Source organism: Cladophialophora yegresii, assembly GCF_000585515.1.
Source record: "Cladophialophora yegresii CBS 114405 chromosome Unknown aczIN-supercont1.6, whole genome shotgun sequence".
In the NCBI taxonomy this organism is placed as follows: domain Eukaryota; kingdom Fungi; phylum Ascomycota; class Eurotiomycetes; order Chaetothyriales; family Herpotrichiellaceae; genus Cladophialophora; species Cladophialophora yegresii.
In genome coordinates, this window is record NW_006913050.1 from 1836510 (window position 1) to 1849553 (window position 13044).

Genomic DNA, 13044 nt, shown 5'->3' on the forward strand with positions numbered 1-13044 from the left:
AGCAAGCTTTGGAAATGAGGACCTGTTGCGCGGGCTCCCCTCCCAGAGTATAAAAGGCGTGCAGAAACTTACTGAGCCACTCAAATACAGGCCACATGTCACTCTAACGTTAGAACTTGGAAGCGGCCTGGCGCTCTCTTCACCCGTCTATAAGACTGGAGGCAACTCGGGTCACGGCGGCGAAAGCCGACTTGGGCAACCCAACAATCCAGCAGGATTGCTGCATGGAGACCTCCTATTCTCGCGCCGCCACATACACCACGCACACAATCATTCCTCAGACAAAGGATTTTGGCGTCACCACCCTCAGAACGGAGGGCTCGACGATAGGTGTTCTCTCCCGAGTGTCAATCCCAGCTTTTTCCCGACACGTTAGCCAAGCGTCGGCACGTGTCCTAAGGAAGACCATTCATCCCTGCGGCTTCCCACTTTCGACCTTCGTCACAAGCCCCGTGGGATCCGTGATCTTACCTGGCTGTCCTGTTCCCTACACGTACAGGGACGGGTATAGGCATAAGATAGAAGGCGGCAAGCAGGCACTAGGCACCAAGCCTCTCGTCACCCGCGTCATCTATTATGGGCTTCATCCTTTTGATCGGCAGGGGAATCTACGTCTTCGTGAGCACGTACTACACCGTGAAGACGGCGCGTGCAAGGCACAGGCATAGTCACGACGTCCACGCGACACGAAGCCGACATATGGCTTTAGAGCAGCATCGGCACGAGCACGAGCACGAGCATTAGCATTAGCACAAGCACAAGTGATAACACTAGCATCAACATCAGCGCCGGTACCAGCATCGCCTCATCATCCAAAGTCCGAGACAGAGATAACGAGGCGACGCGGAAGCTTGCTGCCTCCAAGTATCGAGACCTGCTGCTAACTACACCACTGTATGGCGACAATGATGGCCTCGTGTCGGGGATGTGTTCGAGTCAAGTCCATGCATGCGTGGGACGTGGTCAGGAGCCAGAGGCAGGAACTCGGGGCGGTCGTATCAGTAAGTGATGTTGGCATGGCGGAGATTCTAGAATGGTGGTGCGCGTTGTTACCGGTACGGTGCATGCATAGGTACGTACATGCAGGACGAGGGTACTGTACTGTAGCAGCACCACCACCACCGGGACGGTACTAATGTGTGACGGTGGAGTGCATGATACTCCTTCTGTACGCAGGTAGAAAATAAACGGCTAGTCGAGATTCTACTGGTGCCCCTGCATAGCGAACTCAAAGATGTAGTATGTATGTATGCGATATCCATGGCGCAAGACTAGGCGCGTGCGTAGCTACTGTAGCTACATAGCTAGCTGATCAACCCCTTTCTCACGCCCTTGTCATCGTCCTGTTCACTCTCTTCGTCTGACTCTTCGTCGTCGTCGTCCTCTTCTTCTTCTTCTTCTTCTTCTTCTTCATCCTCCTCTTCATCAGTTTCTTCGCTCTCCGTCTCCTCCTCCTCGCTCTCTCCTTCCTCTTCACTCTCTGCCAACCAATCATCCAGGGTCCTGGTCCTCGACTTGGTGGCGCCCGCCTTGGCCGTCCCGGTCCCAGCCGCGACCACCTTCTCGAGCCCCTGCTCCCTGACAGCCTCCTCGAGTCGCCTGCTTGCGGCAACGGAGCTGGTTGTCCTCGCAGCGACGGGCACGTACTCGTCCTTGTCGGTCCCGTCACCGCTGGCGTCCCTGAGTTTCGGGTCCGGCTCCATCCCCTCGTCCACCCAGGCGGGTACTTCCTCGTAGCCGGGTAGTCCGAGCACGCCGGCGACGTCCTTGCCCAGGACGAGCGTGGTACTGCCTAGCGTTAGCCCCCTGCGGCTCTCCGACGGCGACGGGGAGTGCGGCACGGGCTTCGGCGCCAGGAGGAGCAACGTCGCTAGCTGGACAGACGAGGGGTTCGCGAGCAGGGCCTTGAACAGGCGCGCTCGGTCGCGCAGGTCGTAGGACGTGTCGTAGCGGGAGAGAACCTGGATGTAGTTCCACAGTTTGGGGATCGGGTGCGTCTGGTCGACAGCTACGGTGGTGTGGGCCTCGCGGGTTTCTTCGGCGTTGGCATCATCCTTCGGTTCCGAGGTCGAGCCCCGCAAGGCTGTCTTTTGCAAGTACAGCAGGTAGACTTTGGCAGCTAATAGAACGATCTGCTGCTTCGCTGTTTCGTTCTCGTCCGCGAACGCTTTGGCCAGGATGCGCAACACGTCTGGGGCGATGTTGTTGTCTGGGTCGAGGCTCGCGAACTCACCTACCAGCCAGATGATTGTGGCGCGGGCTTCGGGACTGGTCGTCCTGTCGAGGTTCCTGGCAAGGCGGACGACGGTCTTCCGGTGGGAAGCCGGGTCCTGCTGGATAAGGTGGCGCATCACGGTGAGGACCTCGGAGACCAACACATTGTCGAAGCTGGATATCTGGTTCAGGAGGACTCTGAAGCACCGGTGGGCGTTTTTCGGATCGGACTGGGCGCATCGGCCGATGGCCCGGACCGACTCGCGGATCAGCCCAATGTCGGACGAGTGCGAGAAGTGCTCCAGCTCGCTTAGGATGACGGACTTGAGGTGCAACGCCGCGTGCGGGAAGATGAGGGTCAGGAGCTCGATCTTCAGTCTCCAGATCTGCGGCGAATCGGATGCTCGAAGGAGGAAATGCGAGGCATAGGGGACGAAAAGCTCCGGTACCGATAGAGCCACCAGGACGATGTTGCAGAGAGCCACTTCTTGCACTTCGCGTGGGCCGCGCATCAATCCCGTCAGCGGTCCAACGGCATCGCGGAGATACTCGGGCGTGCCCAAGTACAAGTAACAACCCGTGACTGCGATGATGACGGCCGAGCTCCGGCTTTGCAGGAGCGGTCTGCACGCCTTGAGGAACAGCTCCAAGTCCGGATCGAGCACTTGGATCGTCTCTCCCGTCTCCTCCGTCTTGTCTTCGGCCTCGTCATCATAGAAGCCTTTCCTGTTGACTTTGGTGACCCGCTGAGTTCTCCGTGGGAAACACCGTCGGCTGTAGAAGAGGAGTAGTTTCAGCGTCCCCAGTTGGCTCCATTCGTCCATGTCTACAAGCTTCTTAACAAGGCTTCGATAATGCGGATGGATCAAGTCCGTTCGGTCGGGACATATTTCCAGAAAGGCTTGCACGGCGGGACCAACGACGTAGTATTGCTTGTCTCCAAGCAGAATGGAAATATAGTCGAGCAGCTGTGGCAGCGAGTTCGGATCGAGGTTGTAGCACTTTGGAATGGCCACGGCGGCGGCCTTGCGAACCACTGGACTCATGTCCCCAGCGCCACGCTTGATGGCGAGGGACACGATCTGGCTGATGACAGGCACTCGCATGCCCGACATGGTACGTAGTGCCAGCGCCCGCACCTGTGGATTCTGATCTGTGAGAGACTTCTGGATGGCATTGACGGACAGCAAAGCCAGGTCGGGATCGGATTCGGCATAATGGAGCAGATAGACATAGACCAGCTTCTTGACTTCGAGGTTCGGATTCGCGACGTTCTTGACGACGGAAGAGAAGTATGTTATCGCCGGTTTGTTCTGGTAGATCATCTGCTTGCGTGATCAGTGGGGAGCGATGGTCGGCATTTTCGAGGCAGATCTAATAATGCCATACCGCAACAACCCGTCTCAAGCCATCGAGAATATCGCGGTCACTTCTGCTGTCGAGCAGCGCTTTGAGCTTTGGGGCAGGGATGTTGTTCCGCGCAGACGCGCTTCCTCCTTTGAGGGCCTTTGAGATGCTCTGGGCAGCCTCGACTGTTAGGTCTCGTGCTTGGGTGGTATCAGTGTACTGAAGCCAAGATTGGTCCATGGTGACCACCAACCTGGGTCCATCAAGGACGCAACACGAGAGACAGACTCCATCCCGAGAGTGGCCTTGCTCAATTCTGTGTCACCGTGACATGGCTGTGCGAAGTGAAGATTGGGTGGCAGAGATGAGCGGATTTTGTTGGTGCAAGCGACGTCAAGGCTGCCACCGCCGCCAAGCCCCTCATTCATCTATCAGCCACGTCGGCCTCTGAACCCGAATCCAAATGTGCGAGTAGCTGTACATGGAACCACGATGGCGAAGAGCAGGAAGTGCGCCTACCACTCCACGGCTCTCTCATGAATGCGATTTGGACCAAGCACGACTCTACCTTGCAGCTGCTCGAAGACATCATCCAGCAGACTCCGCAATCCCAGCAGTCTCAGACCGACTTGATCATATGTTCGACGAAAGAGGAATTCCTCGGTCAGGTACTAGCAGAACTCCATCAACGGCTCCGTCAGGACAGCGACGCCCAAGATGAGCCCGTCTCCCCGGCTCCGGATCACATCCTACTGTCAAGAAGTCTCCATGTGTTGAGCGCAAGCCAGCACATCAACCTCATCTTCTGCCCCACAATCACCGTTCTTCGAGGCTATCTCTCCGGGTTTGCGCATAATCTGACAGACACCCCTCCAACTCTCGGCCCGATCATAGTCCTCAACCTGCTGGCCATGCACCACGGCACCTCCGAGTTCACCTTGCAAGGACTCTCACAGACCTTGGCGACTGCCGTTTCTGCCGCCCACCGCACGCGTCGCGCGCTGAAGCTGGTGGAGTGCAAGGACATCAGGGACCCTTCAAATCCGTCCCGTGGCGCCGCGCTTTGGCAGGCTGAGGTCCAGCTGCTCAGTGCGGCGATCAAGATAGGTGCAGCGGGACAACACTGGGGTCGCCGCACCATCTCAGTGATGAAAATCGCGTCTAGGTGGTTCACAGTCGAGAAAAGAAGCCAGCACAGCGGTCTCTCTCAGGAAGAAATGCTTGTTTGAGCGTTCCAGGGGATGTGCTTTGGAAATGCCTGCCCATCCAAGACCTATAACGCCTAAAGTACGCCCAACAATAACAACCGGGTATCATCCATCCATCTATGAAGCTCGTCGACTCAGTCGTGCGCGTCGTAAGTAGGAAGCAAACTGCTCATATGCTCTGTTCCATCTCCGTGATGTACAGCTTGATGTGGGACTCAAGTTTGAGGTATTCCTCGTGAGCGGAATGGACCTCTTGCTCGATGTTGTCCTTGAGATCAGCCATCTGGCGATGTATTAGCATGAACGCGTCGGCTGGCGGGATTGCGCAGTCTCTTACCTTCTTCTCCGTTTGCTCAATCCTTACTTTCCTCCTGTCCATTTCACGCCCCTTCTCCGCCCGTTCCTCCCGAAGATGCTTCTGAAGTTCTCTCAATTCGTCCATCTTTGCCTTGTTGGCTTCGTCTCGGTCTTTGTGCTTTCGCCGCAGTTCTTCGGTTCGCTCCTCCCACTTCTTCAGTTGTCGCTGGAGCAATTTCTCGTTCTGTTCGACCTCGCGGACATTGTTTCCCCGCTCCGCGAGAGCATCACGATTCTTTGCTGCCCGTGCATCTTCCTCCTCCTCCTTCTGGAGTTCGACCGCGATCTCCTCGAGCACTTTGACACAATTGTGCACATCATTCTGGACGAAGGTAAAGCTGTCACCCGAAGTCTGAAGGGCACGGCATCTGCGCTCCAACGAATCAATCTGAGCCTTTTCCCGCACCAAATTGTCTGACAGCTCGGTCAAAGCACTCTGCAGCGCGGCAGGGCTCTGAAGCACGTAGGGCCTCAACTTCTCGCTCTCCTGTCGTACTCGTACAAGTCTTTCCGTCTTCTCCTCCAGCGTTGCCTGCGACCGTGCCTTCTCAGCTTTGGCTCGTTCCAGCTGCTCCGCGACTCGTTCCTGACCCTTACGGAGCTCCAACAGTCGGGCCTTCAATTCATCGTTGCGCCGCATCTTCTCCTTGACCGCAACCTCCATTGCTTTTCTGTTTCGCTTCATCTCTTCCAACCTTTGCTCCATGCCCTGGTTTTCCGTGTACAGCGTTTCGATCCTAGCTTTGGTGGCCTCGGCCTTGTTGAAGTTCTCGTCAATGACACTGGTGTGCGTTTCCCGGAATCGGATGAAATTGATGGCGTACGACAGAATCTTAGCCAGACGATCGTGGGTCGGGCGGACCAGGTCGCTGAAGGAGAAATCGTTAATTCCACACTGTTCGAGCATGGTCCGCAGTTGTACGAAGAAACCCATCAACAATCGTGTTTCCGTAGGTACAATCTCGGGGAACTCTGAGCATACGTCTTCGGCGGCGGCGCGCATGGCTGGATCAAGCGTGTCCCGTGTTGTGGTCATGACTAGTTCGCCGAGGTGCTCGAAGACCATTTGGATGACTTGAGGGTTGGGTTTGAGGATGTCGGATGCTTGGAAGGGGATGCCCATTTCGCTGATGCATGACGCGATTTCTTTGTCCGACTGATATCGCTGTCAGCAGGGCTTCACGCCTCGAACGCATCTAACCTACAAGTCTCATAAAATCCACAGGCTCTTCTTCCCTCTTCTTAACTCGCTGCTGGTGCTGGATCGAGTTCCGATACTGTGAATTCATCTTGACGGAAACGTGTGGGCTGACCTGCGCGAAGAATAGACAAATGCGACAAGCTGGGGTTTGGACGGTAAGTTGATGCAGTTGCTGTCACCGAATGTACAGAACACTGTAGGTGATTGTTTGGGCTGTCCAAAAGTGGAATAGTCGTCGGTTGCCGCCGCACCTCAACAGCCGACGAGGCTGCGATGGAGCCTTGTCCCACTCCAATCCTCATGACTCTCGAATGCAATTGATCAATGTCAGGACCGCCATCAACTAAGCACAGCAGGACACCTTTTCCGAACCAGCGGCGCTTGGAGAAAGAGTGTTGATATTTAATTCCTTGAGTGTTCGGCGCGACCAACGATGGCTACCTGTAGGTGAATCCGAACCACAACCTGAAATTTCCCACCCATGACTCAAAGTCTGATGCTTGCATCCCAAATGCACATTCATTTTGCGCTGTCAGCCAGAGCATGAGGGCATGCACAGCAGCACTTCGATCTTGTCGGTGACATGACTTGAGTGACTTCATCCAGCCATCATCTATTCCTCGCCTCTTGACGGATATAACATTATCTCTTTATCTTCGATCTACCAGCACAGACTTTTGTTCCTAACACAACTTTTACAGCATCGATCTCGGCTTCGCCAGCACCACGGCCGATCAACGCCGAAGCAGACTCTCCTTCCACAGAGTTCGACATAATAGCCACTTACAACGACTTGATCCGCAATGACCCGACCATCACACCCCCAATCGCCGCCATCGAATCGCTGATCAACCTCCTAGCATCGTCCCCCTTGACGACCATCTCCGAGACCCTCGCCCTTTTGTCCACGCACAGCCGCAAACTTCTGGCAAGTCAGAGGAACCCGATCCCGCTCTCGGCCGGAACGGACCTCTTCCAACGCTACCTGATCAGTTCGTTCCAGCAGCGCCCGTCGTCGCTAGCGAACTCCGACTTCTCCACCCTGAGGCACCACATCATCACGCAGTCCTCCCTGTTCGTGAAGAATGCAGGCACCGCACGCTCCAAGATCGCGCAGCACGCCCTCCCATTCACCATCAAGAGGGACGCCAGCGCCGGTACCAGCAGTGGCACCACCACGATCGTCACGTTCGGGTGTTCGCGCGTCGTGCACGCCGTGCTGGCCCACGCGGCCGAACACTCGCCCTCGCAGACCCGCCCCTTCGACGTGATTTGCGTGACGCCCGCAGCAGCCTCTTGGTTGTCCTCGTTACAAGAGACATCCCTCGCCAAGCTCGCAGCCCTGGGCATCCGCACGGCCACGATCCCACTGCACGGCCTGGCCTACGCGCTGTCTTCGCTGTCGACTGCCCCGCAAGTCCTACTGGGCGCCAGTGCCGTGCTCGAAAACGGCGCCATCGTCTCCGATTTGGGGTCGCGTACCGTGGGGCTGATCGCCCACGCGTTCAACGTCCCGCTGCACGTGTGCGTCGAGTCGTATAAATTCGTGCGCAACTTCCCTTTGGGATGTGGGCCCGGGGACCTGACGCGCATGGGCGTGAAGCAGGACGTGTTGAAGTTCTCGGACCCAACTTCCGGCGACGCGGCCTCTGATTTCGGTGACGGGGACGGTGGTGGCGTCCACGAGCGGAGGGGAGACGACTACTTTGCTTCTGAGGGTAAATCTGCCAGTGCCATTCCTGAGATTGAGGAGAGAGGTGGCCCAGAGCGAGAAACACAGGACGAAGAGGAGCCAATGATTGAAATCACGCCCCCGGAGTTGATTTCGGCCTTGATCACGGAGAATGGCATCATGACGACCAATGCTGTTAGCGAGGAATTGATCAAGTTATGGTTCTGAGCTAAAGTCCAACAATGCTGCCACTGAGGAGTTGATCAACTTAAGTTATGGTGTTGAGTGCGCGCCCAACCCAACGCAGCCACCAAGAAATCAAATCAATGAAACTGTGGTTCCCAAGTACTCATCTCGATCGCCCAGCCCAGCACAGTCAGTTCCCCAGGAGTTCCTCTCCCTCAGATCGTGGTTCTGAAGGACTGGTCACTCGACCAACTGGGCAGCCCCGAACGAGCCCCAAGACGAGACTAGACACTCCCAGATCGGATTCCGTGGCCCCCTTTGGCGAGAGACAGGCGATGGCAAACCACGCGGTCTCGCTCTCATCATGGCGTATCCACGCTCCCACTACCATTCGAGAAATCGCCTCGCTCGTTCGCTCGCTCGCTTGGCCAATCATTCACTCGGTTCAAGACCTATTCCCATGCGCACGTGCATGCTCAGTGGTGTGATGAGGGCTCTTCGTGACGATCATGATCACTGTAGCTCTATATGGTACGCTCAGCTTTCACGGGACATGAGGGCAGGGGTTGATCGGAACGCTGACCGCAATGTTCGCCTGTGGATTATGAGGGGCAGAGGGCGTCGTTCCTTCGTTGAGGTCCTAGAGGCAATCTACACAGCGAGACAGTGGAACAAAGGGCGTAAACAGAGGACGATCAGGGAAGAGGGGCCGTGGATGTTGACGTGAAGCTGTGGGTTGGTCGCTGTCTTTGCAGTAATGTCCCATGTGAAATACCACCGTGAATGATAACCTGTCAGGCGAAACCGCAAACGACGACAAGCAAAAAAATGATTGTGAGAACTCGTGTCATGGTTTTCATTGTTTGGGACTGCCTCAACCTCGCGCAGGAATATGTTGGCTACACCCGCCGTGGATGGCGAATGTCATCCCGCGCCAAGGCGTTCACATGCGTCTTCGTATGAATCTCTTCCTCTCTCTGATAGGCGTAAGACCCTAGAACGCAACCCATAGTCGCACGACCGGAACATGTATGATTCGCCATCCTGGCCAGTTCGCCGTGCCATGCCGGCCACCATGAATGACGATTTCCCACCAGCGCCATGCTGTGCATTCATTCAGCAAATCGTTCAGCCGAACCTTAATATTCCCCGAGTGTCCCAGAGGCTTTGCGCAATGACAGGAACAGGAAACCACAACCTAAGCCTTGGAGATCTGCAAGTCGATCGGCCAATCGACGTGGTCAGGTGAGATCATCGATCTCGCGTTCCTTAGCACGCAAAGCCGCCCGCATAACCTCCGCTTCACGCATCAATTGTGCTCTTCGTTCCGCTCGCAGGGCTACACGCTCTTCTTCAGATCCTGCACCATCGGGACGGGCTTCCAAGTGAGTCGCATCCTGTTCTTGGCGACGTCGACCCGCTTCCAATAGGGCTGGGTCCAGTTGCATGCCCCCTGCTGCCGCCGCCGCTCGTTGAAGCTGAACTGCGTAGTGGTCGCCGGTATCCTGAGAGGGAGGTGGACCTTCAGTCAGGCTGGATTGAGGCACGTATCCAGTGTAGTCCACTGATGGGGGCTGCCGTCTCCGCTTCAGCGCCGGCGAGCTGTCACTCGGTACCTGGTGCTCGTCTGCCGCTGATGCGGTGGGTTCTGGCGAAGCCGACGCTGGCTGCTGTGTGGCAGGTCTTGGAGCGTCAGGGTATGCCGGGACCACTCTCTTCCGTCTCTTGATCGTCGACTTCTTCATCTGTACCGGACGATGTGATCCGTGTAATTTGTGGTACAGTCCGCAAGCGTTGCAGATAGGATGGCCTTGCTCGTCGCGGCGCCAGAGAGGAGTTACCGTCGTTCCGCAATTCTTGCACGCGACAACGAGCGCCACGCTACCGGGTGGTGCTTGAGGCTGAGGCGAAGGATTGGATGCGCCATGAGCAGTACTTGACCCAGCGTCGCTGTGCGCATCACTTGCTCCATCTTCGGGAGGTTGACCGGCGACAGCCGAGGCCATACTACTCCTCGCGACCCGGTTGTTGTACGCAGGGCATCCTCCGCACCCTTCAGCACCACCGGCTCCATTGCATTCTCCTCCGCCTGGACAGGTGCCAGAAGTATGCTCGGGTAACCGATAAGGTATGGTCGAAGACTGGGGCTGGGCTGGTGTCGAAGGAGCTGAGCCGGCGGGGGATGCCGTGATTCTCTGCCGCGGAGTTTCACCAGGAGTGACTGAGGTTTGGCGTCTGGAATTGGTAGGTCTAGGCGCATTACGAGTTTTGAGGTAAAGGCCACATGCATTGCATATGGTATGACCCGTCGGCGACCGTCGCCATAAGGGTGTCTTCGTCGTCCCGCAGTTGCTATACGTTGTGTGAGCAACAGGGGTTGAGCGAAGTTAGAGAAGCATAATGAGGGCCAAGCGGTTTGACGCCCGCGCCTGGAGAGGACATACCTGCAAACTTGAGCCAGCCCAGAAGCATCGTCTCTCTGCTCCGCGTTCTCAATAGAAGAGCGTTGCGGTTCGGGGCCCTCTGGCCTGGGACTGACTTGACGCGGCGAGGGATTGTCGATAGCGACGTTCACATGGTTGTCGCTAGAGATATGAGAAACATGGCGCTCGCCAAGAGCCGAGGATACAAGTTGATGAGCGGCATCGAGGTCTTCGGCTGAAGGCTGACGCATCAGACTGTCCTGCTCCGAACCGAGTGAAGAGGAGTGGTGCAATGGGTCCATAGCACTCCGTACGGCCAACATGCCGGCTCAACCTCTACTAGTTAGCCTAACACGCGCCCCATCCACGCGTAGGGCGAATCGAGGTCAGGATATGACAGAACGTGGGATGTTCGGCTTTGGCAGGCTCCTGGCAGGGATAAAGAGCAGTTGCCGGATCTTGAAAGCTGCGGACGCTGAAGGAAGAGCGAGGCCTGGCCAGAAGGGGATTTAGGCAAGTATGAAGCGGTATCCGGCGAGGGCGGGTTCGTCCAGCCGTGGAGGAATCTGTCAGTCTCGTTTATGATAAGACCTTCATAGGGAGAAGGTGAATCAAATAGCCCGCAGAGGGAAGAGAGCGGTCAAGGTGGCAGAGAGTGAAGAGCCGAGTGTACCTGGTCGAGCGAGATGTTGGCCCGCCTGTTAGATGGAAAGAGTGACGGCACAGTCCACAGTCCACGGTGGAAGTCGCGACGTACGCCGTAATCGAATTACCCCATTGCTGATTGGCGGACAGTGTGCATCGGGAAATATCACGTGACAGTTGCATTTCCGTCAGACCAATCGAAGAGAACAAGCATCTGACTCGCGGACAGTTTTGTATAACCAAGCGTCTGACTCGAGAACAGTACGTGTCAGAAGTACAGTCGATTGCACGCTCGACGGTAACCGAATGCTAACGCTGTGAACTGACTCCTTCTGCATTGCTGGGGGGCTGAAATACCCGTGCACTCGCCAATCAGCTAGGGACGCCATCTGCTATGCTCGCAACCTAGAGTTGAACCAGCATAAGACGGCTAGTCAGATGGAGCACGTTTTTCGTTCAATCGACTCCTGGTCAGGAAGCTGGGTGTCGGAAGTGGCATTTGCTGGAATATCCATTGGCCGATAGGCGAGACTCCACTTGAGTTTAGTCGAGAATATTTCAAAAGCCTGGACTTGCCAGGTCTTGTATCACCCAGATCCTATCTGTTCACCAGCCATGCTATTGCGTACTCAACAGCAGAAGGCCCCTACAGATGCCTCCACAAGCACGACGCTCCCTTTTTCCTGCCCCATTGGGCTCCTGAACCCCGATCCAGACTCGGGATGATGATTCTCATACACAAATACAGCCACCGCTACAGATTGACCCAGCCCAGTGCGCCGAAGCCTTCAATATAGAACATCTTGTGACTCCACCTCCGTTGAAAGATCCCTTGGCATTCGATCCATGGCTAGACGGAGTCGATGAATTTGGGACCTGCGCACCCGCGGCCGAATATCTCGTATGTGCGATCTCAGACTTGCTCGGCGCCCCAGCCCGCATCCGCGTCCCGCATATTGGACGGTGGCTCGATCGAAGGGGCAAACTCGAGGGCACAGTAGCCCACACCAACAGCTGCAACGATGATGCCAGCGATGAGCCGCAGAACGTGTCCTTCAAGTATGATACAGCCAACAAAGACGTAGACTGGCACCAGTTAGCATCCGTTTTTCCCGCATGACGTCTAGGTAACTGACAGATGCCACGGCCAAGGAATGAGAACAAAAAGCTCGCGTATTTAGGGAGGTATGGTGGGACTTGTGGCAATAGTTCAAGACCAGCGACAGCTGTGTTCTCAATCAGCACTTGAACCCCCGTTCGAGCTGTTGAATGGTTTGCCTCGCACCCAGTCCAAAGATAATCACGTAGATGCCCACTATAATGCTCCGGCTATGCTGCATTCAGTATCCCGCATGTCTCTCGGGGTGAGGAGGCACTGACAAGCCAATGGGAAAGAATTGACTGATTCCTAAGGAATAGTCAGTGACCGTTTTGCGGGCGATGCGCACAGGGCCGAGCTCTCGACATACCTCCCAATACCATAATACCACCCACGACCAGGTTAACCAGCCGGCTACAGCCCTGTATCAGTATACATCCCCCCGCAAAAGCCACCCGATGGTATTGCGGCATCGTGCGCTGAGCTTGAGACGTACAATATGTTGGAGAAGTCCATCGTAGTGACTGAGATGCAGGCTGCGCGACTGTGCAAAGTAAGGAGCTGGAAACTACTTCTGCGCTGAGTCGCTCAGGTCACCCAAGGTAGTCGCTGGGGCAATGGGAACAGGTAGAACCCACGGAGCTCGATAAAATGTTCGGGGGGATTCAAATCAGCTTGCGCAGGCCGAAAAC

At 56.0% G+C, this 13044-nt stretch overlaps 6 protein-coding genes across 6 annotated transcripts; 2 read left to right on the forward strand and 4 right to left on the reverse strand.

The window, feature by feature from the left end:
* Window positions 1-1304: 1304 nt before the first annotated feature.
* On the reverse strand, window positions 1305-3801 carry A1O7_08676 (uncharacterized protein; the record flags this gene model as incomplete). Its single annotated transcript, XM_007762666.1, has 2 exons — window positions 1305-3539; window positions 3604-3801. 2 exons carry the CDS (start codon window positions 3799-3801, stop codon window positions 1305-1307), a joined length of 2433 nt encoding a protein of 810 aa, XP_007760856.1.
* Window positions 3802-4097: 296 nt separating this feature from the next.
* Window positions 4098-4790, forward strand: A1O7_08677 (uncharacterized protein; the record flags this gene model as incomplete). Its single annotated transcript, XM_007762667.1, has 1 exon — window positions 4098-4790. One exon carries the CDS (start codon window positions 4098-4100, stop codon window positions 4788-4790), a length of 693 nt encoding a protein of 230 aa, XP_007760857.1.
* Window positions 4791-4938: 148 nt separating this feature from the next.
* On the reverse strand, window positions 4939-6415 carry A1O7_08678 (kinetochore protein nuf2; the record flags this gene model as incomplete). The annotated part of the gene is made up of 3 exons (XM_007762668.1): window positions 4939-5052; window positions 5107-6282; window positions 6332-6415. The coding sequence occupies 3 exons, from the start codon at window positions 6413-6415 to the stop codon at window positions 4939-4941; spliced, it is 1374 nt and encodes a 457-aa protein (XP_007760858.1).
* A 345-nt stretch (window positions 6416-6760) lies between these two features.
* Window positions 6761-8227, forward strand: A1O7_08679 (uncharacterized protein; the record flags this gene model as incomplete). The annotated part of the gene is made up of 2 exons (XM_007762669.1): window positions 6761-6770; window positions 7029-8227. The coding sequence occupies 2 exons, from the start codon at window positions 6761-6763 to the stop codon at window positions 8225-8227; spliced, it is 1209 nt and encodes a 402-aa protein (XP_007760859.1).
* Window positions 8228-9426: 1199 nt separating this feature from the next.
* A1O7_08680 (uncharacterized protein) lies at window positions 9427-10910 on the reverse strand (the record flags this gene model as incomplete). The annotated part of the gene is made up of 2 exons (XM_007762670.1): window positions 9427-10537; window positions 10630-10910. The coding sequence occupies 2 exons, from the start codon at window positions 10908-10910 to the stop codon at window positions 9427-9429; spliced, it is 1392 nt and encodes a 463-aa protein (XP_007760860.1).
* Window positions 10911-12166: 1256 nt separating this feature from the next.
* Window positions 12167-12868, reverse strand: A1O7_08681 (uncharacterized protein; the record flags this gene model as incomplete). Its single annotated transcript, XM_007762671.1, has 6 exons — window positions 12167-12339; window positions 12390-12479; window positions 12539-12582; window positions 12634-12661; window positions 12723-12766; window positions 12849-12868. 6 exons carry the CDS (start codon window positions 12866-12868, stop codon window positions 12167-12169), a joined length of 399 nt encoding a protein of 132 aa, XP_007760861.1.
* Window positions 12869-13044: the final 176 nt, after the last annotated feature.